The sequence below is a fragment of the Orcinus orca genome, chromosome 14 (assembly GCF_937001465.1).
Source record: "Orcinus orca chromosome 14, mOrcOrc1.1, whole genome shotgun sequence".
In the NCBI taxonomy this organism is placed as follows: domain Eukaryota; kingdom Metazoa; phylum Chordata; class Mammalia; order Artiodactyla; family Delphinidae; genus Orcinus; species Orcinus orca.
In genome coordinates this window covers 71,575,086-71,602,283 of record NC_064572.1, presented here as the reverse complement: position 1 = coordinate 71,602,283, position 27,198 = coordinate 71,575,086, and the positions used below count along the sequence as shown (strand labels likewise).

The following is a 27,198-nucleotide window of genomic DNA, read 5'->3' as shown; positions in this document are numbered from 1 at the left end:
CCCCCAAATCCTACATTTCCTAGACCTTGGGGTTTCTGAGACACTTTCACGCCTTTCCTTCTCAAGGAACACACAGGCTGAGCCTGGCAACTTCCCAGAAGGGGTTCTGGGAGTTTCGTTATTGCCCAAGGGCCCCAGAAGCACAGAGTGAAGTCAGAGAGGCTGCATGCCCTTCCTTCTCCAAGGCTGGCGTTAGCTTGTTGCCAACCACACAAAAAACCACTGGGAAGGGCCTGCTTGTGCTTCTTCTCCAGCCCAAACCACAGAGAGAAGGGAGGCCTCAGAGTGGCTGGATTAATGGGAAACAGTTGTGCTTGCCCAGCCCCGTGCACAGAGGGAACAAATCTAAATGCCTAAAATCTCACTGCATCCTGAAAAACGTATCATTTGGAAAAGACAACTGACCGCAGAACAGAATTCAATGCGAGCAAAACAAAATAAATAATGCACTAAAAGGACCTCACTTTTTGTCCATATAGAGAGTACCAAGGAGATCAGGGACTTGTGAAAGCATCAATCATTCATTGACTCATTGATTTATTCAACAAATAATTTTCTAGGGTCTACTATGTGCCCGGCACTGTATTAGGCCCTGGCATACTGCAGAAAATAAGACTTCCCATAGTTTCTGCTCTCATGGAATTTACAGTATTGTTCAATGGCATTTGCTAAAGTCCAGTATTGCATGGCATATTACTAAGTATCCTCTGAATTACAGTGATTGCATGGTAAAATAGTTGGGGAAAGAAGGGATTAAGTCAAGTCAACCAGGTGACCTTACTGTAAGACCTCAGAACCTTTAGTATGCAGATTTCCACTGAGAATCTCCAAGAGAGGGATATATAAAATGCAGCCTTCCCAATCTTATTTAACTCTGGCATCCTTTTTGTGAGTTGCATATTGTGGCATCAGAGTCAAATGGAACATAGTTTGAAAAGCTATGGCTCTTAGGACCGCTGGGTATGACCATGTAGGGTGTGCACTGAACAGCTTCAGTGGGACCACTCACATAGACTACCCATCCATGGTGCCCTGGAGTTTTATGACAGTGGACCTGATCTCTGTAACCACAGGGCAAAGCATGGGTAACAGAGGGTTCATATGGCTATCACTCAGCTACCTGCCACTTGGCTCTTTCTCACAAAACAGGCCAAGCACAGTACTCAGGAGCTGGGAAAACTGACCTAGCTGCAGAGATAGCCTTAGGGAAGGTCGAAGCACAACATTCATGTGAGTCTCTGGGTAGAAAGCAACCAGCAGAACGAATTGTTTTAAAAAAGGACCACACCAAGGTACAATGCGGTGATGTGTAAAACTCTGAGGATATAAAGACGACCCCAAAAACTTCCAGAGGGGAAAGAAAAATCAGGTCACAAAGAAACAATTATAAGAATGGTATGGGAGTTCTCAAAAGCAACACCGGAAACTAGAAGACAATGCAGCAATGTTTTTAGTATTCCAAATGAAAATGATTTTCCACCCAGAAATCTCTACCTGGCCAGGCTCCAAATCAATTTTGAGAGTAGAATAAAGACATTTCAAGAGCTGAAAAGCCTCAAAACTATTACTTCCCATGCTTTTCAGGAATTATTTGAATATATGCTCTACTGAAAACAAAAGTAAATAAAGAAAGAGAAAGGTATGGGCTCCAGAAAGTAAGAGATACAACACAGGAGAGACGCAAAGGGCATCTAGGATGATGGCAGTGACAGTCTAAGGACAATAGCTTCATGGTAAGTCTGGAGGGTAACTGGCTCCTACTGAAACTGGGTGACAGAAGCGGGGAAAGAGTCCTACAGAGAAGATCCAGGCAAAAAAAAAAAAAAGAAGAAGAAAAGAAAAGAAAAGAAGGGAACCAAAAGATTACTGACCCTGTGGATAATTCTATTTACAGAACTGGGTTCAAAGGACACTAACGACGACAACAACAACAAAAAGAGGTAATTATTAACCAAAAAAAAAAAAGTGTAAGAAAGACAGTGTGATCACAGCTTTCTACTTGGCTCGGGAGTGATTCATATCTATTTAGCTATAATAAAAAAACCACAAATATCAATTTAGAATGGGAGGGAGGGAGGTTGGGAAGGGGTAGTGTAAGCAAGCTAAAATTCTCCTCTACCATACCAAGAAGTCAGTAGAGAATGTCTAAAACTCATTCAGCAAGAGCGAATGCATTGTATGCATATTATTTAGAAACATGGAGGACTTCCCTAGTGGTGCAGCGGTTAAGAATCTGACTGCCAATGCAGGGGACACAGGTTCAAGTCCTGGTCTGGGAAGATCCCACATTCCGTGGAGCAACTAAGCCCGTGCACCACAGCTACTGAGCCTGTGCTCTAGAGCCCACGAGCCACAACTACTGAGCCCCCATGCAGAAAACTACTGAAGCCCGCACACCTAGAGCCCATGCTCCGCAACAAGAGAAGCCACCACAAGGAGATGCCTGTGCACCGTAATGAAGAGTAGCCCCCACTCGCCGCAACTAGGGAAAGCCCGTGTGCAGCAACAGAGACCCAATGCAGCAAGAAAGAAGGAAGGAAGGAAAGAAAGAAAGAAAGAAAGAGAGAAAGAAGGAGGAAAATAGAAGAAATAGCTGAAACAGTGGGGAGTGGTTAGAAGCTGGTTGTAGGTTGTGGATGGCTAAGCAGGCAACACAGGGAACTGCCATTTCTTTAATAAGCCTTTTAGTGCAATTTGATTTTTTTGTGTTAAGTGTATACATTACTTCGGTTTTTTAAAATGCAGTTGGTAGGCTGTTAACCAGGTTGTCACTGGCTAAGCAGCTTATACTATTTGTCAGTTTCAAAGCTTGCCTAATTAAAGTTCATGGATTAATAAAATGACAAATCACTGCACATTCTGGACCTTTGGGACTTCCAGGGAAGAGTACAAACTCTGGATGTCAAACCTGAGAATAATAAGCGTTTATTGCCTCAGTACTTCAAGTGCTACCCACGGACCAGAAGTATGGGTATCACCTAGGAACTTGTTAAAAATGAACAATCTCAGGTACCATCCCAGACCTATCGCATTTTAAAAGATCCGTAAGTGATTCATATGCACATTAAAGTTTGTACTGGGATGAGGATGGTGTCAGGGCAAATGGAGTGGAGGGCAAGTATACAGGCCCATGAGAAAGTCAATGGTGACAGATCAAGAGGATCATTTTGGTGGATGTTTTAAGGGTTCCCTGGCTTTAGAGGCCCTAATCCACATTCTAACAATTCCACATTGAAACAAAATGTATATATCTACATACAAGATGGGTTGAATTATATGAGACTGGTTGACATATGTCACATTTTGTAGGCATTTAAAAATTAAACCTTTATCAATTAAAATCAACAAAAAGTACAATGTCCAGAGGGCGTCCAGTTTAGGCATGAGCCAAGGACAGAGAACCCTGGGCCAGCTCATCAGGCAGATGGGGCTATTGTCAGAACGCTTGTTTGCAAGTGACAGAACCCCAACGCAACTGGGCCGAAGGAAACAAGAAAGTTCTAAGTCAACGGAAGTCATACCGTGTCAGACATCGCAGTTCTAAAATGGCATTTGCTCAAATGCAATTCTACCTGTCTAGGCTGTTTCACATTTACCATTTCATACTCTGCCTCTTCTACCTGTTTATGCTCAAAGGCACTCATCTGATGTAATCTATCAGGGTTGTAGACTACCAATTCAACCATTCAGCTCTGGTGACCAGTACTTCCCTTTTGAAAGACTTTCTTACTTGGGTCTCCTTGATGTCATATTCTCCCAGGTTTCCTCCTAATTCTACGGCTGCTTTTTCTCAGACTCCTTTGCACATCCCTTCAATGATGGTAGTCTTTGGGGGCTCTGCCATAAAACCTCCTTTCTTCTCTGTAGGCAACGTGATCTGTCCCTGTGCTCTCAATTACCGCCAATTTCTTTCTTAAAACCACCCCCTCGTCCCTTCAGCAGGCACAAACACATTCTTTGTGTGCGAAGCCCCTATCTATACTTTCCTCAAGGGCCTGGGATAATCAGAGCAATTGGTACGCTGCTGGCACCAAGGCCATCATAAACCCACACATACAAAGGAGGACTGAGATCAGGTCACCAGATCATCCAGATGTTCAGACTGTGGTGTATGTGTGTATGTGTCTGTCTATCCATCTCTCAGACCGTCACTTAAGTGAAAAATATGTATAGGAGAGGAACTGCAGCCCCCTGGGAATATATGATTGCTCCATAAAATTTAATTGAGTAAATGGGTTCCTACGATGTGCCAGGCTCACGTAGTAAATGTTGTGAAGGTTACAGGGTGAAAGAGTCAGTGTCCCTCCAAGGGATGGGTTAGCATTGGGGAGACTAACAAATGCAGGACTGTATCAGAATAAATTTAAGAGCCTGGCACTGCCTAGCCCCAGCATGTTGTTGCATTTTAAAGAATCTAAAGTAAAAGTACTGTATTCATATATTTTAATACACACAATTTTTCACATTTTAACATTCCTTAAAGTCAGGTTGCATCTAACAAACGATTTGATAAGAATACATGTGTTAGAATTTAATTGGCAGTGTTTTTTCTTTCCTAGTTGTACAAAAAATAAAGATAAAATTGATAATTGATGCTGTCTTAGATAAGACGAAAAATATTATTTGGGTCTCTCAAAGAACTTTAAGATCAAATTTGTAATCCACAGCAACGTGTCCTGAAATCCCTGCTTTCTTTTGGTTTCCAACTCTCAAATACCTACAGCTGCCCAGAAGCCTCTCTTTCCATCCCAAACTCTTTGCTCTCCACCAAAACATGATGAAACCTCCTTGACATCTTCCCCAGAGAGTGCATCCTCTTTCTTCCTCTCCCTCCTGCTCTCTCTCCCTCCCTCCCTCCCCTCTTCTGAGAGTCAGCCTCAGCTATCTTCAAAGGACATCACCCCAGGCTCACTCCTCTGTTTCTTCCCCAGCCTGGCAGATTGACCTGTTTTAGCTACTAAGAAAGAGAGGGAGGGGCAGATGCTTGGCAGTTAAAATTTTCTTTAGCAAGGAAGGGGAAAGGCAAAGAGGCTTTGACTAATCCCACAGAAATAATTCAGGAGTGAGAGAACAGGCAGATCTCAGTGTCGGTTAAAACAGAGGTGGGTGCACTGGGCCGCAGCAAGGGGCAGGCTTGGAGTGATCCCTAAGATGGGGCAACCTGGGAAGGCTCAGATTTTAAGACCTCCAACTGTGAGCACTGTTCTTCAGAAGCTTCACGTACATGTATCACACATGCGTGCAGGGAAGCACAGACACATGTGCACATACGCACGTGTGCTTAAATAACAGACTGAGGCCTTTCTGTCCCACCTCACAAAGCACCAGGAGGGAGGAAGGTGGGGTGAGGATGACTGCCTGCCCTCCCGGGGTTGAGGAGGCCCAGGGACAGAGGTTAGGCTGGCTGGCTTAAGGCCAGAGCACCACGGCGGCTGGAAAGCCCACTCCTCCCCACCCAGTCCAAATAGAAACTAACCACAAAAGGCTGGACAGTGTACTAAAAGAGTGGCCTCCACTGGGCGGGAAAGGCCTCTTAGCTCTGGGGAGATGCAGAGCAGGAAGGAGGAAGGATGGCGGGGGGAAGGTGGCCTCTGGGGAGGAGATCATGCTTCCTTAGGACCTTGGAAAAAATAGGGGACAAACTATAAGGATGATCTGCAACAGGGGAGGGAATGAGTGGGCCCCGCTTTGGCCACCTAGCTGAGCCCTGGTATGTGGGTCCTCAGCTTCCAAGTTGCCCAGCAGGCACCCAGAATCTCGGGGTTCTTGTAGCCAGAAAAGGACTGTTGGGAGAACTTAGGAGGCCCCCAGTGACGAGGGCAGAATGCAACCCGGCTGACTAGCTCCCACCTCCCTGAGCTGAATGCTTTTCCCGTGCCAGGATCAGACAAGGTGCCCAGTGTACCCTGCCCTTTGTAGAGCTCTGGGCAGCGGGAGTATAAATAAGAGAGGGGAGAGGCTGCAGAAGTCAAGATGGAGTTGAGGAAATCAAGTGTCAACAAAGGTGGAGCCCAAGTCCAATCTGATCTGCAAATTCCACCACCACCACCCCTCCCTCCGGAGAGGGCCACCCAGGCTGGCTGCAGTCTAGGAATTGCCCAAGGCCTGCCCGGAGCTCAGAGCCTGTGGGAAAAGTCAGGAAATATTTATTTGGGAGGTGGACTTGTAGGACCTTAGGTAGGTGAGGAGAAGCCCTAAGACTCTCCCAAACCCCCGGGTGGTTGGAGCTGGGCCCATGCTGAGCTTCCAGGCCTCCTTCTCTACCCCTCATCTCTGCTGATTCCTGGCTCGGGTGTGTTAGCTGGGAACAGGTCATCTGACCTGTTATTAATCATCTGACCAGCCTATTCAGCCTAGACCAAGGTCTCTCTCTTCCTGAGCTGTGACATCCCCACTCCCCAGCTCTCCTAGCTTTCCAGATGCTAGGAGAGGAGGGTGTGAGGCGCCTCCCTGCAGCCCCTGGGTCTTTAGGAGGCATTGATTAGGTGTGGGCACCAAGCAGCTGGCAGGCGTGGTTTCCAAGATGCAGGATGAACTGAGGCCATCTACCCAGTGTTGACACAACTGTCATAAACCGTGCTTTGTTCCCAGCTCTACCCGGGAAGGTCCCTGAGAACTGGGTGGGCCTGACTAGGTGTGGATGCAGAGTGAGGACAGATGGGTTTGGAGAGGGGATGCCCCTGGGGGCACAGAGAAATGAAGCTGGCACAGGAAGCCCAGCCCTGTGGCTGTAGAAGAATCTGTTAAAAGGACAAGCTTTGGGCAACACAAGCAGGGTTTGTGTCACCAACTGTCAGAGCCCCAAGTCCTCGGTAAGTGGGAACCCAGAAGGAAAGGATGGACAGGGCCAGGGCGGGGAAGTGGGAGGTGGGTGCTCCCTGGCACCACTCCAAGGACACACCGTGTTCCTACAGCGCAGCTGGTGGCTGGGCAGAGATCCGGGGCTCAGGCATCTGTTGCTGCAGCCAGTCCCAGGGATGGGCAAGGGAGCTGCTTAGCCCTTCAACTAACAGTCACTGGTGCCTGTTCTGTGGCGGGCACAGGGCAGCAGGACACACTCCCTGCCCTTGTAGACTCAATGGCTCATGCAGAGACAAACCTATAAACAGATCACAGGGCAACCTGATAAGGGCTATAAAAGCGAGGTGTGTGTGTGTGTGTGTGTGTGTGTGTGTGTGTGTGTGTGTGTGTGTGTGTGTGTGTGTGTGTGTGTGTGTGTGTGATGCGGGACTGTGTCCTGGGACACAGTGCAGGAGAAGTAACACCTGTGGGGAGAAAAAAGAGGGTCAAAGAAGGCTTCATAAAGGAGGTAACGCTTACTTAGAATGAATGCTAAAGAAGGTCATAGTTTCCAAATAGAAGCGAGAAGGGCATCCACGCAGTGGACCAGGTGCAAAACCGAGGAGCTGAGAAGGGGCCTATTTGGGGACCGATGCAGCACTGAGCATGGCCGGACCACAAGTAGAGGCTGTGGCGGTGAGAAAGCGGGTGGAGACGAGGCAGGCAGTGAGTAGCTTCAGCGATGCCAGCAGAGGCACTTGAGGATCCAGAGCCCAGAGGCCAGGATGGCACAGGAGTCAGCCTGCCCCGCAGACGCACCCATGTTTGCTCCTGAGAGGGACCTGTCCCCCGCAGACGGTGGACCGCCCCAGCGGGGATGGGAAGACGGTAACAGGACCAGATCTCCCGGCAGGCCTGTGGCACGCAGCACTGGGGCTGGGGGAAGTGCAGGGACAGAGGCGACCACCGCCCCTCGTGACTGGCCTCGAGTCCTGCTCAAGTCCCACTTTCCCTTCAACAACCTCGGGCAAGCTCAAGACAGCCATCAAGCGCAGACGGGAAGACTGAGGTGGCGGGACGTCCGCATTCGCCCAAGCTTGAGTGAGTTCACTGTGGATCTGACACAGGGGCTCAGGGCCCTGAGGCCTGGCACAGGGAGCGGCTCCTGAACCAGAAAGTTCCCTCCCTCCCTCCCGGCCTTGCAGACGGCAGCATGAGAGCTCTCACAGGCGGGTCCTCTGCGCCCCTCCTCCCCAGGGCTGGTCCTTGTCAGGCAGGTTTGAGGTGGCTTCCAGGCTCAGCACTGAGGGAATCAGTGCTTCCCAGTATGGCTGGGTTCCCTCCTGGCTGAGGTCAGCCCATGGGGGAGCCGCAAAGAGTAAATGCCCTCGAGATTTTCCCAGAACCCAGACTGGCAGGGTCCCCACCCAGAGTGTTCTGTTCTCAGGTGGGTGTGCTGAGCAGTCAGATGGTAGCGATGACAGTGGCCTCCTTGTCCTGTGGAGCTCAGCCAAGTAACAAGAGAAATTTGGAAAAGTTTGGAAAAAAAGCTGAAACACACCAACTCAAACCAGCACACTGGCTTACGTGGGCTAGGCAGGCATGAGCAAAGGTCGGGCATTTGGACACGTGGGAGGCCTAACTGTCACATCAGGAACCACTTCACACAGACCAGGGACCATCCTAATGTCCCCTCCAGAGGGGCCGCCACTGCGTTCTTTTCCAACTTCAGGCTGCCAGCTACCTAAGGATAATCTCCAAGCCTCTTAGTGCCTCTGCCCATACCATGTACAGTCTCAAAGGAGAATTCTTCTGGAGTATGGAATCGAGTAGAACAATTTCCTCAGATTAACTGGCATGCTCTCTCTATTCTAAGAAGGAGAGCCAAGTAAGGGAGCATGCTTGCTCTTTTTGCCTTGGCTCCCAGGAGGCTCCCAGTCACATTTCATGCTTCTTCACCACCACCGCATCAGCCCTTACTGCTCACACACTTGCTGCCTCCAGGTTTCCTCAATCCTCACTTAAAATATCTTCTCTCCGCTTAATGTGGTCACACATGGCCTGTGTTGTATATTATCTCAGCTCCTTGCTGTTAAGAGGTTCCCCTCAGGAAAGAAGGGTTAAAAGTGCAAAGCCTGCCCGCATTTTGGGGCAGTGGGAAATCCCCTTCTGATCACGGCCCTTATACCCCGAAATTCCCCAGGAACACAAAACAAGGCACTTTCCTCCCCGGCCTGAAGCAGAAGCAGCACCCCCAGCATCCAGCCCTCCCCCATCCCTCACCCCCTGGATCCAGCTCCCCGGGTGGAAGCTCCTGAGTAGGGAGAAGGAAGAAGCAGTGTTTCTCTGGCACCTTCAGCCTTCCTGCCTGTTTTCCTGCAGTGCGTGGGTGGAGGCCTTTCTTTAGCTACATTCTAAGGAGGGGAAGTGTTGAGGAGATCAGTTTCAGGAATTTAACCATCAGGAGGTCAGTCATAAGCACCTGAGTCTAGCTAAATTTGGCTCTGTAATCCTCCCAAGCCGGCTATTCCTGGCCCACCCAGGGTCTAGAGGTTTCAGCAAGAAGCAGGAACAAGAGAAGACCCCAGCCCTGAAAAGGGCGGTGGAGAATACTGGTTAAAAGCATTGTTTGAGAGTCACGTGGACCTGGGTTTGAATCCCAACTCTGCCACTTACTGGCTGCCTGTCCCTGGGCAAACCACTTTGTGTCTCTGAGCCTCATTTTCCCCATCTGTGAGATGGGAGAATAACGGTGCCTGTCTCTCAACGTTGTAAAGAAGCTGAGAGACAGTGTCCCTACAGAGTGCACACTGCGTGTGGCGTGCAGACAGGCTTAATAATCTGCAGGGCTAATACTGGTATTCGTGGTGGCTCATGGAGCGTGGGACAGTGTGACCCCAGGGTTCCCCGCCGGCAGTGGCAAGGCCCTGGGGAACTCCCCTGCTGCCTGTGCCTCCAGTCTCCTCAAAAGGCCTGCTGACTGCACAACGCTCTGCCCTGAGGGGGCCAGCCTATCACCAGGAGTCTTCTTAATAATCACAGTGCGTTCCGCCATTAACGAGGGTAAAGAGACCTTTGGAAGACTTTTGCCTAACCACAGTAAGTATGAATTCAACTGAAAAAAATCCTGACACATGCTCCAAACCCAGCCCCCTCCCACCACCAGCTCCCACCATCTCCATCTGCCATGGCGAGACCGTAGCTCCTCCCCGCTCTGTCTCCCATCTTGAAGCCTTTTCCACACTGGAGTCTTCCCTACCTTGAATGCTTTCCATTCACTTCTGTTCTGCCCTTCCCCCCAGCAAAATAAATGTCCCTTCTATTCCAGGAGCTGCTGGGGAAGTCCCCGGTTGACATCTAGGGCAGCGTTCTTTAAAAGCACCAGCAGCGGACTCCACCTGCACTGAATCACCCAGGAGGCTTGCTGAGATGCAAATGCCTCACCCCCAGCCCCCAGGACCTAGCGTGAGGCAGAACCTCCACGCAGGAGGCAGGGAATCTCTAGTTCTAACGAGGTTCCCCAGGTGATTCAGATCCACGCAAAGCACAAAAATCAAGGGTTTGTTTTGAGTCCTTGCTGATTGCTGGAGTCCAGCTAGGGCTAGACCTAGAAAATTCATGAAAGAATTTGGCTGAAAAAATCCAGGCTCCCCATGTGTTCCCAGTAGGACCTCCCAGGACATCTGGATTCCATTCTTACCTTATACCAATAAGTGGTGTTACCTTAAACAAGTCACTTCCCCTCTCTGGGCCTGTTTTCTCATCTGTAAAAGGAAGGGCCAGGACTTGGGGGTCTCTGGGGCCATCCTGCTCTAACATGTTTGGAAATCCACTTGGGTTAGGCTGCTTTGTAGGGTCAGTGTGGTGGGAAAGGAGAATGGGGACCTGTTGAGGGTGAGCCCAGATGTCCCATGACTGCCTTGGGGGACAGTCAACAGTTGCTGTTGATGTTCAGAGGGGCACAGAGATCTCAGGCCAGATGAGGGCCAAGGTCAGACCCTAAGCGGCCTGGCCTGCGAGGGCCGTGGCAGAGTCAGGCTGGGGCGGTCTGGTGCCGATCCTTGGGGAAAGGAGGGAGCCTGGAGAATGGGTCTGAATGTCAGGGCTCCGGCCTGGTAGACTGGATCAGAACCTGGCTCTCAGGCCCTTAGGAACCCGAGAGAGCAAACGGGAACCCCCAGGCCTGGCAAGGAACTGCAATTCAGGGAGCCCCCTGGCAGGATGCTCCATTGCACAGCTCCGGGGGGCGGGTCATCTCACAGAATACAACGTGCGTCGTGCCCCCAAGAGTTGGGCCACGTGGAGGGACGCGCTGGGACCAGGCACCAAGGGTACCGCCAGCCATTCTGGATCCTGAACTTAGGGCAGCAGGACGAGCTCCAGGCCCACCCACTGCCTTGGCCTGCTAGGGCGCAGCCAGCACTTGCGGGGAAGGATGTTTCTCCACCCCTCCTGGTTGGGAACTGGAGGCCTGAGCTCAGCCCTCCCATGGCCACAATAGGTGGGGGGGGAGGGGTGGCAGCAGCAGGCTTGACGGGAACTTACCTCAGATGGACCAATCTGCTCCCACTAATTACAGGCAGCCCCAGTCACTCTGCCCTCTGGGGCCAGACTGCCCAGCCCCCCCCCGTTGACTCAGGAGCACTGCCAACAGGAGGGGAAGGCCCAGAGAAGGTTCCAGGCCATTCAAAGGACTTGCTAACTGGTCCCAGGAGATTGGCATTGTTTTGCTAGAAGAAATGGTTGAGAAAGAACTTAAGAACCACTGAAAATTGGAGGGCTGTTGTCCTGAGCACAGACTCCCGAAACAAAAAAGATTCAGGGCTGTGCAGCATAGCAAGTGCTTTCACCAGCAATCATCTTAACCCTGAAACAACCAGAGAGGTGATTAATACCATTACCTGCCCTTACACCCAAGCAAGCGGGAATTCGGAAGCCACAGAGCTAACAAGTGCCCAAGCTAGGCGCTGACCACTTCACAATGATGGAACCTCCAGAAACAGCCTGACCCTGGTGTAGGACAACAAAGTTTGGCCACTAGAAGATCCGAGAGTACTGGGTAGAAGGGCCGGGGGGTATAAGAGGCCAAGAGGTTTTTCTATCTGACCCTTCTGGGGTGGGGAACAGCAGCTCCCCACTTTCCCGCACTCAACCCTCCTGGAGGTTCACCCTTGAGAAGCTCTGATCCCCCGAGGCCTGAGTGGAACCTCTTGTGTCCTCTTTTTTCCACTCTTCAGAAACATTCTAGATTCAGAGAGGGACCAAATCCCAACTTCCGTGCTCGCTGAGCATCCCCCAGCCAAAGGTTGAGGGATCCCTGTGTGACAGAGGGCTACTCACTCAAGAGCTTTCAAATTCCCTTTATTAAAAATCTTTTTTTTTTTCTTTTGTAAAAATGAACACTTGCTGTCAGTTATATAGATCGGGAAAAGTGGTGACGATTTATGGGACACTCAGCAAATTCCAATACTTTACAAATTCAAACTTAAGTGAACTAATGTTTTTCTTTTTTTCATAAGCTCAAAAGTCAAACTCTGGTCCAGTTCAAGTATAATCTAACAGATCACAGCCTCAGTGTCAAAGGAAACCCTGATACTAACAGCTGCTGCTCACAACAACATCAAATTTACCAAATTCTTTGGGAATACTCTGTGGATACACTTTATTTCAGGTGTTTACGGTAAGAGACAGTATACAGGCCTTTTGTTATGTTAACCCCAGGGTACGAATACATTTGTTGCAGCAGTTGCCGTTGAAAGACCTTTTCAGGGAGACATTTTGAAATGGTTAACAAACACTGAAGAAAAGCTTTAAAAAAAAAAAATCAGTATTTTCCTGGTTGCTTTTAATACTGCGCTGTGTATGACACACGGAATAAAAAGTGCAAATTATAGAGTGGGTGAAACTATGCCAATGGAATTGTATAAAAATAAATAAAAATAAATATATATATATATACACACAAAAAAAGGATCTTAGATGATTTTTTAAACTAAAGGTTCTGATTGACCGCAAAGAGCCTCTTCTCTCTCCTTCACAGGGCCATTCTCCAGCTGTAAAATATGGGGAAGGTCAGCCTATCAGCAAGGGAGAAGTTACATTACTAGGGAATTCAGCTGTTGGAACAGCCATCCAGATTTCCATGGAAACGCTGCTTGGGGGGATGAGCTGGCAGGGTCAGCTTCCACTTTGCTGGGAGAAAAGACTGCCAGCATCTCTGAAAATGCAGTTTTAGCCTTTAGGTTTTTCCCAGCAAGGTTCAGTAAAGGAGGCCAGAGAGCTGTCTCCTGACTTCCCACCAGTGGGAAGGAAGACACACAGGGTCAGAGGTTTCCGAAAACTGGAGGAGGTGGGTTTCCAGAGCACCAGGTAAAAAAAAACAGAGGAGTCAGCCCGGGGACCAGGTCTGGGCTGAGTCACCGCTTTCAAACTCTACTCTCTTTGAGACACTCACCTTGCTGAGGCCCCCAGCTGCTTGATGCCAAGTTCAGGTTCCCTGCTGCCTCCAGCCTCTCCCTATACCTGTCCAAGCTGGTCTGTTTGCCTCTGGTGCTCGCCTGAACTCTTCCCTCTCACAGGTCCCCAACAGTTGCCTCCTTGCCAGCGACCACTTGCCCCAAGCTTTACACGTGATCCTCTTATGTTCTGTTTTTCCTTACTTTCTGCGCCTCAGTTCCCTCACTGATAAAACATCAGTGTCCAACTCAGATAATCTCTCTACCCTTCTGCCTTTAGTGCGGAGGACAGAATGCGCAGTATAGTCTTATCTACCATTGAAAGAAAAAAGCAAAAAATTAAAATAAAACACACAATCTCGATCCAGTCTACCTGCCTGTGGTCAGGAATAGAACAGGAACGGTCTTCCAGGGGCAGAGCTGGGGCGGCCGCCTCCGGGCGAGTGTCTCAGCTTGAGGCAATAGCACCAGGCTCCCCTCTGACCTTCTCAAGGGTTTCTCCAGGGCTGCAGCTGAGCCTCATTTTCCCCCAGCACCTTTCCCCAGACCCTTCCAATGGATGGCAGACCCTGCAGCTTTTTCTGTCTGGGGCCTGAAGCCACTGACCTTTCAGTATCGCAGAGCCTGGTGGGAAGGAGCCCTGTGCTGTGTTAACATTTAATATCAAAGTCTGCACATGGGGTCAACTCTCAGATGCCCTTAACCTTCTGCCCAGTTGGAAAGGGTCCACCTACAAACACCTGGCAACCCTCAAATGCTCCGCAGTCCTGCAGTCTTCTCTCTCATTTGTGTCCCCTGCCTCCAAGAGACCATTTAAAAACCATCCCGCTATGAGGCTGCTGGGGCCCAGAGTGTAGGCTCCAAAGGGCGAGTCAAGGGCAGATGCCACTTCCTCGTTTTGGTGTCTCCCAAGCCAACCATTTACGGCTGGGAGGCCAACCTTCAACGGAAGCCCTGACCTTCTGCTGTTTTAACCGGAGGGGGAAGACGCTTCTGTTTTCATTTTTACTTAAAGTGAGTCTAGACCAAATTCAATGTCCAGAGTAGAACAAACCCTGGCATCTCCTGAAATCAAGAGGAAGGAAATACATTTGGGGGGAACTTATCAGAGCTTCCAAAATGAAGGACTCTTTTCCTCCTCAAATTTTATTCTAAGGCATGAATCTGGTGGGCTTCTAGAACGACAGAGAGGATGAAAGAGTTATGAAAATCAGGGCTTTTCAGAAAGGTGGTCCAGCTGGAGGAACTCCCAGCTTCTGCCCCACTGACTGTCTAGGGTCCCCCCATCCAGGACTGCAGGACCCGACTCAGCTCCCCGCACACACAGGACGCCAGGCAGAGAAACGGCTCCAGGTTCACTGGCGTGGTTCTCAACCCAGGAGTCTCTGTGAAATTTTTTTTTTTTGGAAGACTCAGCCTGGCTTGACCTGTCCTATCCCATCAAGAATCGGAACACTGTAAAAATCCCTGAGAAGTTGGATTTTATGAAAAGGAAATGACACTGGGCACAGAAGGAGGGGGTGGGATGGGGAGGAAGAGAGAAGCAAACTGAAAGACTGAAGGAAACAGGAGTCGACAGGGAGCGAGTGGGTGCCCCTCAGCAGACTGGACACACCGCGGTGAGGCCTCCGGCAGGCACTGCAAGGGCATCTCGTGAGTCTCTGAGGACGGACCCAGGCCACGTGGCCTGCCTGGTCTTCCTTCCTCTCTGGCCTTAGTTCCTGTCCCGGAGGGTGGGAAGGCCCCATCTCTCAGACCCTCCTCTCCCCGCTTGCAGCAGTGGCAGGGATGTCAGAGCTTTTTCCTTTCAAAGTGCGGCACGATTCCGCTGTCCTCGGGCCGAGGGCTGCTTGCCCCCTCGGTCTCCATCAGGCCCTCCTGGGCCAGCTGGGACAAGTACTTCTGTGGGACAAAGACGGGGGGCAGAGAGAGTGGTGAGCTGGCGGGAGAGGAAGGGGGGTGTGCCTCGGCCCCCTCTCCTATCACCTTGCCCAGTGGGTGGGACCCCTCTTCTTCCTCCCCAGATCCTTCCAGGGCTCCAGGACCCATGCTGAGTGGTGAGCTCCGCCCCCTTTATGTTAGTTTACAAATGACCCATAGAGAAGGTAGAAAGTACAGATCCTAACCATAGCAAACACACCCATAGGCCTTATCCCAGACCAAGTGCTGTTCTAACTGCTTTTCTTCTATAAACTCATTTAATGCTCACAACAACTCTACTTGTTTTCCAGAAAGAGTTCTAGTTCTAGTTCCAGATTCTCAGGCCCCACGCTAGAGAGAGAACGAATAAGCAAGTATAGGGTAGGTCCAAGAAGCTACATTTTTAAAAGATTCCAGCTGGTGTGAAGACCAAGGTTGGGGTTCCAGGCAGCACATCACGTGTAAAAGGCAGAGTGACGAGAGGGAGGCTGGAAGTGTGGGGACGGCAGCAGCTCTGTCCTATAGCGACTGTGAAAGACAAAACCGCAGCCTGACGTTGGAGACTCCAGCAGACAGGCTGGCAGGCTCAGTGTCTCGGAGGTTCCATGGTGGGGGCCTACCTCCGCCCCGCCCCAGAGCACTCACTGCTCCCGCTGGCCCTCAGCCCAACTCGGCGAGCCTGTCGGGCTGCTCCTGGGAGTCTGGATTCAACACAGTGAGGTGGAACCGGAAAATGCCTGGCGCCCCAGCTGCATATCCTCTGATGGCTGGGACAGCCAAGGGCGGTGCAAAGAGCACTGGATTAAGAGTCAGCAGGGTTAAGTCCCCTGCAGTGGTCAGGTGTGTGGGCTTTGCCATCAGATGACCCCGTTCAAATGCTACCTCTCAGCAGGCAAGTTCTCCAATATCTTCGACTATACAGTGTGAGTAATATAGTAACTACTGCATAAGGTTGCTGTGAAGTCCAAGAGAGGTACCATAAAGGATTGAGCACACTGCCTGGCATGGAATAAACACTCAGCAATGTTGCCCTTTATCATGAGTGGCACCAGCTGTCTGATTTGGGGAAAGTCACTCATCTTTTCCCAGCTTCAGACCCGAAACCGTTAAATGGGAGAAATGATATCTTCCTCCTTCCTCCTCCAGGGTTGATTTTGAGGGTCAGACAAGATGATGTGCTTGAGGTGACGCGGTCGACCTGCTCTCTTTAGGAGAGACTGTGGTTGGCTTTGAGTGGTGGGTGAGACTGATGGGGAGAAGGGCAGACCGTGGATCTCTCTGGGCCAGGCTGCTGATGGAGGGCCGGGTTTCTCCTCCACCTCATCTCAAGAAAGGCATGCGGGGGGGTGTACCACCAATGGACCGAGCAGGCGTCTAGTTTTCCCATCTAGCACTGACTCCACCTGCTATTCCGATCACTCTGGTGGGTTCTCTCAGAGCATTGACCAGCAGTGGGCACAGCCGGGATTGCAGAGAGAAAACGAAGGATACTTCTACCCTGCCTCAAAGAACCACCCAACTCCTACCTCAAGGCCTCCTGCGGATGCTAGGTTTACAAGTTGCCTGACTTAGGTGTCAGCCAGCACCTGCTACTTGGGGCTGAATTCCTCCCTTTTCACACGTGTAACACGGAGTGCGGTGCAGTAGGTGTGACTGTGTGGACAGAGACATTCTGTCAAGGCCACTTCCCAGATAGGAAGAAACCCTATCTGGGTAGCCTGCAATGGAGGCTCCCATCTTCAGGACAGGTGCGCCAGGGCAACCTGAACGGCAGTTGGCGGGCGTTAAGGGGCTTAGCCAGCATCTGGACCTGACATGCCTGGGACCACAGGAATGGTCTGCTGTGGGGAGGCGAGTCTGCCGGGGGGTTTGGCCTGGAGGCCCTGAACATAGTGCAGTCGGCTGCCCTGCAAAAAACACAGGGTTTAGAATTCAAGGCCCTGGCAAGTCTGCACTCACTCTTCCTACCTTCCTGGTTGACCTTGAGCTGTGTGTCTCCTTGGGGGCTATACAATCCAGCCGAGAATGCCGGATGAGATCACAGGTTCTCATGTTGAAGTATCATAATCTGCTGGAAAGACTTTTTAAAATGCAGATTCTCAGGCCCCACGCTAGAGAGAGAATGAATAAGCAAGTATAGGGTAGGTCCAAGAAGCTACATTTTAAAAAGATTCCAGCTGGTGTGAAGACCAAGGTTTGGGAAAATCAGGACCTGATGATCTTCAAGACCCCATCCAGCCGTGCCGTTCTAGAGGTTTAATCTTCTTGGGAGTGAGGGATGATGATGTCTTCAGGGTAGACAGCTGCCCTCAGCTGGCGCCGGGTAGCCCATTCTGAACCCTTGGCCTGGCCAAGTCACTGCCTGCCCCCAGGAGAGGCTGGGACCTGGGCCCCAGACCTCGTGGCTTCCTTGGTCATAGAAGAGCTGCTTTCCAGGGGGAAATCAAGAGGCTTAAATGACCTGAGTTTGGGCATAGCCAAGGACAGTCCCTTGCAGACGGTGACCCAGGCCATGACATGGGTCTCAGTTTGCAAGACCAGCTTAGTAGAGTGAGAAGAGGAAAGGGGTTAAGAATTAGGCAATCTGGCCCCAGGCCTAGTAACTCACCATCTACATGGCCTTGGACAAATCCAAAGCTTGGACGAATCCTTGGCTTCTCTGGGCCCCTGTTTCCTCAATTATAAAACAAGAGAACTGGCCCATATCCGAGTTTTCTTAACTGGGGTACACATTCAAATCATTTGGAGAAATTTCTCAAATTACATATTTGAGAAAGTTCTCAAATTCTACTGAACACCTGGCCTAAGTAGTATAAATACTTTTGAAACACTGTCTAGGGATTTTGGTTCACATCCCAAGAACCACCAGAGCAGCCATTCTTTAACAATTAAACTGATAATAATGCCTGCTCTGGAATTACGGCATGCTGCTACCACAAGGGTGTTCTAATGTCAAGGCCTTGTGCCTCAAAAATGTAGTTTGATTCCTTGTAGTAAAAACAGGAGGTGCCTTGATATACTTACCCCTGAGTGTCTGATCTTCCATGGTTTGTATTACATTACTAATCCCCAGCTTATACCAGAAGTTATATGAAAATCACATTCTAATATGCTATATATTGTATAGGTAAATATTATAGGATATATTGCTATATCTTGTGATTTTAAGAAGTGTTTTTTCCACACATTAACAGTTCTGAAATTGAGATGCGTTTTACAGTTGATGGAGTCTCACCGTTTAATTTGTAACATGTTTTTGCTTGTTGATATCAAAAAATAGTGATGTGTCTTACCACTGATGGCACGTTAGATTAGATAAAATATGGTATATAGGGTATTTTTTACATGCCACGGTTAATATACTATGAAACGTACTTATTTTATTTTTTGCTTATCTCCTACGCTAGATGGAAGGTCCATGAGGGCAGGGATTGCTGTCCGCTTTTTTTGTTGTTGTCTTCCCAGTGCCTAGAATAGTGTCTGGTCCATGGTATGCCTGTGATAATAGGTGCAGTATGGACGGACATTTCAATAGAACATAATAGTGGGTTTTATTCTAGCGAACAAGGATAGTGCACAGGGGAAGAGAAACATAGAGAAACATCTGCATCTGGAACATCCAGGTGAAAAGGGACCAGACCCAACCAGGGGCCAGGTGAACACTAACAAGTCATTCGGTCTAGAGGGAGAGGCAGTTACAAAAAAACCCAAGCCAAACAGAATGCTTTGTACCAAGGTGGAGACAGATGCTCTGAGAGCACGTGGGAAGCAGCTACCATACGGAGCCACCTGGTGGAGTCAGGACTGAGACAACAAGAGGAGTTTTCCATGAAATGGAAGGAGACAGCAACGCACAGAAACTGAGACCAGGGAGTACTCCCCACACCCTCCCTGGGCGCTAGGCATGGAAGGCCAACGGTTACCTGTAAGTTCCGGTAGTGGACAGCACTGCGACAGTGGCTCATCTTTGCCATCTCCTCGCTCGTGTAGAACAGCCCACACAGTTTGCAATAAAAGCCGGTCCTGGGCACCACGAACTCCACCCCTGCAGAAGGATTGGAGGTGGACAGGTAGGCAATTAGGAAGGTGGAGGGAGGCCCCCGGCGTCCAGACAGCAGTCAGGTGGTAACAGGAGCAGTGCACTTCAGCCCTTGATTACTGTGGACTTTGGCTGGTTACCCAGTTTCTTCAGGCCTCAGTTGCCTCATTTGCAAAACAGGCAGGAAGAAAATAGCATCAACTTCATTCACAGGCAGCTGTGAATGTGAGGGATGTACTCCCTGAAGTGTGATGGAGGGCTTAGCAATTATATGCTCTGTACCTGCCTTTGGGAAGTAGGTCCAGGCTCTACTACAATCAGCCTGTTTCCAGGGAAAGGAGAAGGAAGGAGGTTTCTTACATTTCCCTGGGTGGATTTTGTTTCTCCACACTGTACCCCTCTCTGCAGCTGTTGTGGCCAGGACTCTGGAAGAATGCTCTTTTTTTTTTTAATAAAGTGAATGGTGTTTTTTTAAAATTTATTTAATTAATTTATTTTTGGTTGTGTTGTGTCTTCGTTGCTGCACCCAGGCTTTCTCTAGTTGCAGCGAGCGGTGGCTACTCTTCGTTGTGGTGCACGGGCTTCTCATTGCGGTGGCTTCTCTTGTTGCGGAGCACGGGCTCTAGGCGCGTGGGCTTCAGTAGTTGTGGCACGTGGGCTCAGTAGCTGTGGCTCGTGGGCTCTAGAGCGCGGGCTCAGTAGTTGTGGCGCACGGGCTTAGCTGCTCTGTGGCATGTGGGATCTTTCCGGACCAGGGCTTGAACCCGTGTCCCCTGCATTGGCAGGCGGATTCTTAACCACGGTGCCACCAGGGAAGCCCAAAAATGCTCTCATTTTTGTTTGCTTATTTTAGAATTATGTTCATTAAAGAAAAATTTTAAAGATAAAAGTGAGGAAAAATCACCCAGAGTCATTCCAATCAAAATACTTTCTTCCACACTATCTACATAGAGAGCCTTTTTTGGGGGGAGGGGGACATTTTTAATCACACCCTAAGTGTAATCCTATCTCCTCCTTTTTTCATGTGATGATCTATCATAAACATTTTTCCATCTTTCTCCAGTCTTTACATCTGAACCATTAATTGGTAGCATTTTATTTATGATGCGTTAAATAAAAGTCCCAGGATTCTGGGAGGCGTTTTGATTCTGAGGAAGGGAAATGGTGGCCCAACAGCCAGACAAGTGACAGTGTCACAGCCCAGAGGATTCGTCTTTGAAGTGGGACGGTGGCCGCTCCAGCCTCCACCAAGGTGTTTGAGCGTCACAGTTCTCCTCTTGAAGACACAGACAGCAGACTGGAAAGAGCCCAGGTCTGAGAAGGCACAGACCAGAGGCTAAGAATCTGTGTAGCCTGGGGAGAGCTGGCTGAACCCCTCCTGGGTCTCAGTTTCCTCAGGCACCTGATCGTGAAGCACCAGCTAAAGAACAGGGTGTGAGGGCCATGATGAGCAGGACCCACTGCGGCACTAAAGGAAAGGGGCTGTGGCCACTCAGGACACCCAGATTCCACCTTCAGACTGGGGCTGCTCCCTGTGTGCTGACACACTTCAGCTGGGCTTTGCTGCTGCCCATGTGGTTGGTTCTGCTGGGGGTGGGGGAAGGTTGGAGATCTGGCCTCAAGGGGTGGCAGGGAGAGCGGGGCTGTGAGCGGCACACCAGGGCCAGAGCAGCCTCTTGCAGAGAGGGGAACAAGCCAAGGCACTGCGTGTGACCACAAGCCTGGGCCTTGCTTCACTTTCCTTCTCCTGCCTCCTGACAGACAGAGCTAAGTGCACAGGAGACCCTGTCATAGGAGCAGCTTAGACTTGTAATAACTTTTTTTTTCCATTGCAAAAGAGCCATTTATCAGGAGCTTCCCTGGTGGTGTAGTGGTTGAGAATCTGCTGCCAATGCAGGGGACATGGGTTCGAGCCCTGGTCTGGGAAGATCCCACATGCCGCGGAGCAACTAGGCCCGTGAGCCACAACTACTGAGCCTGCGCTCTAGAGCCTGTAAGCCACAACTACTGAGCCCATGTGCTGCAACTACTAAAGTCTGCATGCCTAGAGCCCATGCTCTGCAACAAGAGAAGCCACTGTAGTGAGAAGCCCGTGTGCCGCAACAAAGGGTAGCCCCCGCTCGTTGCCACTAGAGAAAGCCCACGTGCAGTAATGAAGACCCAATGCGGCCAAAAATAAATAAATAAAAATAAAGTTTTTTAAAAAGCATTAAAAGAATATTAGTTTCCAGACACGTGTTAAACCTTTCTGCACAGAGGCCAGAAGGCCCTCCAGCCTTTCACCAGAGCCGCCTGGAGAACCCAGACTCCACGGCTGCCAGCAACTCTCCTCCCTGCCTCCACTGGCCTCTGGGGCTCGTTGGGCAGGTGGTCAGAGACAGCTCTGAGGAAGGAGAAGCTGGGGCAGGATCCCCAAACACCTGGGAACTCACCCTTGAGTAACCGGCGGTTGCACGGGCACTAGGATACCAACACTGCCTCGGGATGCCTCTGGAATGTGAGGGCCAGGGGAAGCAGCAGCGTCAAGAAAAAACTGCCACGGTCCCAGTGAGTTCTGGAGTGACCTGGTCCTCCCATTTTTCAGCCTCTACTAAGTACAATAACTAAAGCTACGTCTGCCTTCTAGTAATAGCTCCTGGCACTGGTAATTACAACTCTGTCATCCCAGCAAAGCCTGGGATGGGTGGCGGGGGAGCTTGCATTTTGCAGGCAATGCCCTTTGGTTCTGGGAAGAGCAGGCCTTGGCAGGCTCACACTGGCTGGGGTCACCCAGAGCTGGCCTGAAACACATAGGGTGCCCTTCCCCACCCCCATGCCCAGGCCAGCCCCTAAGCAGCAGGACTCTGCCCCCCTCTCCTCCTCATTCTTCCCCTCTGCTCTCCACAGGGACCAAGCCTGAGTTGTTCCCCCACGCCCAGAAGTCTCTCTGCTAGGAACAGACCATGGAGGGTGAAGAGTTATGTAGCCCCAGTGAGAGGAAGCATGGTAGGTCTCAATAACTATTTCATAAATGAGTAACAATAGACAATGTGTATTAAGTACCTTCTACTGGAAGACACTGAGACCTTACCAGTACTCATTCAGCTAATCCTCAAAATAACCCTACATGGTAGGCATCTATTACCAGTCCTTATTTAGAGATGAAGAAAGCCAAGGAGAGAGGTTAAATAAGCAGCTTTTTGTCCCGCAGCCAGCTGGGATTTGAACCCAGGGAGTCAGATTCCACAGTCTGTGCTCTTAACCACTGCACCCAATTGCCTTTCCTCCACTGTGCTGCCTGAACTGGAGGAACAAGAGGGTCTCCAAATAGGAATCCTCAGTTCTGACATGAGCTTGCTGTGTGATCTTAGATAAGAAAGTCTCTGGGCTTCAGTTTCCTCAACTGTCAAATGCAGAAAATAGTACCGTATGCCCGCTACTGAGAGGGATGAGACAATAGGTCTCAAAGCTAATCAGAGGGGAGACCTTCAAGATGCGGGAGGAGTAAGACCTGGAGATCACCTTCCTCCCCACAAATACATCTACATGTGGAACAACTCCTATAGAACACCTACTGAACGCTGGCAGAAGACCTCAGACTTCCCAAAAGGGAACCTGAGGGCAGCCTACATGCAGAGGCGGGGCCAAACCAAAGCTGAACCCCAGGTGCTGTGCGAACAAAGAAGAGAAAGGGAAATTTTTTGGTGCAGCCTCAGGAGCAGCGGATTAAATCTCCACAATCAACTTGATGAAACCCACATCTGCGGAATACCTGAATGGACAACAAATGTTCCCAGAATTGAGGCGGTGGACTTTGGGAACAACTGTAGACTTGGGGTGTGCTTTCTGTGTCTGATTTGTTTCTGGTTTTTATGTTCCTCTTGGTTTAGTTTTTAGTGCTTGTCATCATTGGTGGATTTGTTTATTGGTTTGGTTGCTCTCTTCTTTTTTTAAAAATTATTATTATTTTTTCCATTTTTTCTCTTTTTGTGAGTGTGTATGTATATGTTTCTTTGTGTTATTTTGTCTGTTTAGATTTGCTCTTACCATTTGTCCTAGGGTTCTAACTGTTTGGGTTTTTTTGTTGTTGTTGTTTGTTTGTTTTCTTTTTATGAGTGTGCGTGTATACGATTCTTTGTGTGATTTTGTCTGTTTAGTTTTGCTTTTACCATTTGTTTGAGGTTCTATCTGTTCACTTTTTTTCTCCTATTTTTTCTTCCTTTTATTCCAAGCTGTGTGGCTGGCAGGGTCTTGGTGCTCCAGCTGGGTGTCAGGCCTGAGCCTCAGAAGTGGGAGAGCCGAGCCCAGAAGACTGGACCACCAGAGACCTCCCAGCCCCATGTAATATCAATCAGCGAGAGCTCTCCCAGAGATCTCTGTCTCAACACTAAGACCCAGCTCCACCCAATGGCCAGCAAGCTCCAGTGCTGGATGCCCCATGCCAAACAACTAGCAAGACAGGAACACAACCCCATCCATTAGCAGAGAGGCTGCCCGAAGTCATACTAAGTTTACAGACACCCCAAAACACGCCACTGGACGTGGCCCTGCCCACCAGAAGGACAAGATCCAGCCCCACCCACCAGAAAACAGGCACCCGTCCCCTCCAGCAGGAAGCCTACACAAGCCACTGAACCAACCTTACCCACTGGGGGCAAACACCAAAAACAATGGGAACTATGAACCTGCAGCCTGCAAAAAGAAGACCCCAAACACAGTAAGTTAAACAAAAACAGAAGACAGAGGAATATGCAGCACATGAAGGAGCAATGTAAAAACCCACCAGACCAAACAAATGAGGAGGAAATAGGCAGTCTACCTGAAAAAGAATTCAGAGTAATGATAGTAAAGATGATCCAAAATCTTGGGAATAGAATGGAGAAAAAACAAGAAACGTTTAACAAGAACCTAGAAGAACTAAAGAGCAAACAAACAATGATGAACAACACAATAAATGAAATTAAAAATTCTCTAGAAGGAATTAATAGCAGAATAACTGAGGCAGAAGGATGGATAAGTGACCTGGAAGACAAAGTAGTGGAAATAACTGCCACAGAGCAAAATAAAGAAAAAAGAATGAAAAGAATTGAGGACAGTCTCAGAGACTCTGGGACAACACTAAATGTACCAACGTTCGAATAATAGGGGTCCCAGAAGAAGAAGAGAAGAGAAAGGGTCTGAGAAAATATTGAAAGAGATTATAGCTGAAAGCTTCCCTAACGTGGGAAAGGAAATAGTCAGGTCCAGGAAGCACAGAGTCCCATGCAGGATAAATCCAAGGAGAAACACGCCAAGACACATATTAATCAATCTATCAAAAATTACATACAAAGAAAAATATTAAAAGCAGCAAGGGAAAAGCAACAAATAACATACAAGGGAATCCCCATAAGATTAACAGCTGATCTTTCAGCAGAAACTCTGCAAGCCAAAAGGGAGTGGCAGGACACATTTACAGTGATGAAAGGGAAAAACCTACAACCAAGATTACTCCACCCAGCAAGCATCTCATTCAGATTCAACAGAGAAATTAAAACCTTTACAGACAAGCAGAAGTTAAGAGAATTCAGCACCGCCAAACCTGATTTACAACAAATGCTAAAGGAATGTCTCCAGGCAGGAAACACAAGAGAAGGAAAAGACCTACAAAAACAAACCCAAAACAATTAAGAAAATGTTAATAAGAACATACATATCGATAATTACCTTAAATGTAAATGGATTAAATGCTCCAACCAAAAGACATAGACTGGCTGAATGGATACAAAAACAAGACCCATATATATGCTGTCTACAAGAGACCCACTTCAGACCTAGGGACATGTACAGACTGAAAGTGAGGGGATGGAAAAAGACATTCCATGCAAATGGAAATCAAAAGAAAGCTGGAGTAGCAATACTCATATCAGACAAAACAGACTTTTAAATAAAGACTATTAGAAGAGACAAAGAAGGACACTACATAATGATCAAGGGATCAATCCAAGAAGAAGATATAACAATTGCAAATATTTATGCACCTAACATAGGAGCACCTCAATACATAAGGCAAATGCTAACAGCCATAAAAAGAGAAATCGACAGTAACACAGTAAGAGTAGGGGACTTTAACACTTCACTTTCACCGATGGACAGATGATACAGAATGAAAATAAATAAGGAAACACAGCTTTAAATGGCACATTAGACCAGATGGACTTAATTCATATTTATAGGACATTCCATCCAAAAACAACAGAATACACTTTCCTCTCAAGTGCACATGGAACATTCTCCAGGATAGATCATATCTTGGGTTACAAATCAAGCCTTGGTAAACTTAAGAAAACTGAAATTGTATCAAGTATCTTTTCTGACTACTACACTTTGACACTAGATATCAATTACAGGAAAAAAACTGTAAAAAATACAAACATATGGAGGCTGAACAATATGCTACTAAATAACCAAGAGATCACAAAAGAAATCAAAGAGGAAATCAAAAATACCTAGAAACAAATGACAATGAAAACACAATGACCCAAAATCTATGGGATACAGCAAAAGCAGTTCTAAGAGGGAAGTTTATAGCAATAAAACCCGACCTCAAGAAACAAGAAAAATCTCAAATAAACAACCTAAACTCACACCTAAAGCAATTAGAGAAAGAAGAACAAAAAACACGCCACAGTTAGCAGAAGGAAAGAAATCATAAAGATAAGATCTGAAATAAAGGAAAAAGAAATGAAGGAAATGATAGCAAAGATCAATAAAACTAAAAGCTGGTTCTTTGAGAAGAAAAACAAAATTGATAAACGAGTAGCCAGACTCATCAAGAAAAAAAGGGAGAAGACTCAAATCAACAGAATTAGAAATGAAAAAGAAATAACTGACACTGCAAAAATACAAAGGATCATGAGAGATTACTACAAGCAACTATATGCCAATAAAATGGACAACCTGGAAGAAATGGACAAATTCTTAGAAAAGTACAACCTTCCAAGGCTGAATCATGAAGAAATAGAAAATATGAACAGACCAATCATAAGCACTGAAATTGAAACTGTGATTAAAAATCTTCCAACAAACAAAAGCCCAGGAAGAGATGGCTTCACAGGTGAATTTTATCAAACATTTAGAGAAAAGCTAACACCTATCCTTCTCAAACTCTTCCAAAATATAGCGGAGGGAGGAACATTCTGAAACTCATTCTACGGGGTCACCATCACCCTGATACCAAAACCAGACAAATATGTCACAAAAAAAGAAAACTACAAGCCAATATCACTGATGAACATAGATGCAAAAATCCTCAACAAAATACTAGCAAACAGAATCCAACAGCACATTAAAAGGATCATATACCATGATCAAGTGGGGTTTATCCCAGGAATGCAAGGATTCTTCAATATACGCAATTCAGTCAATGTGATACACCATATTAACAAATTGAAGGATAAAAACCATATGATAAATCAACAGATGCAGAAAAAGCTTTGGAAAAAAATCAACACACATTTATGATAAAAAGTCTACAGAAAGTAGGCATAGAGGGAACTTTCCTCAACATAATAAAGGCCATATATGATAAACCCACAGCCAACATCATTCTCAATGGTGAAAAATTGAAACCATTTCCACTAAGATCAGGCACAAGACAACGTTGCCCACTCTCATTGCTATTATTCAACATAGTTTTGGAAGCTTTAGCCACGGCAATCAGAGAAGAAAAAGAAATAAAAGGAATACAGATCGGAAAAGAAGAAGTAAAACTGTCACTGTTTGCAGATGACATGATAGTATACATAGAGAATCCTAAAGATGCTACCAGAAAACTACTAGAGCTAACCAATGAATTTGGTAAAGTAACAAGATACAAAATTAATGCACAGAAATCTCTTACATTCGTATACACTAATGGATGAAATATCTGAAAGAGAAATTAAGGAAACACTCCCATTTACCACTGCAACAAAAGGAATAAAATACCTAGGAATAAACCTACCCAAGGAGACAAAAGTTCTGTATGCAGAAAACTATAAGACA

General features: G+C 48.1%; 1 protein-coding gene across 2 annotated transcripts in view; it reads right to left on the bottom strand.

Moving 5' to 3' along the window:
* Positions 1-14,701: 14,701 nt before the first annotated feature.
* Positions 14,702-27,198, bottom strand: part of RBM20 (RNA binding motif protein 20) — a 216,730-nt gene continuing 204,233 nt past the window's right edge. For both annotated transcript variants that reach the window (XM_049697037.1, XM_033421057.2), the window contains exons 13-14: positions 19,079-19,200; positions 14,702-15,137 (exon numbers count right to left, since the gene is read on the bottom strand). In XM_049697037.1, the coding sequence (XP_049552994.1) occupies positions 15,027-15,137; positions 19,079-19,200 (233 nt within the window). In that variant the 3' untranslated portion in view covers positions 14,702-15,026. The remainder of the gene's footprint in view (positions 15,138-19,078; positions 19,201-27,198) is intronic.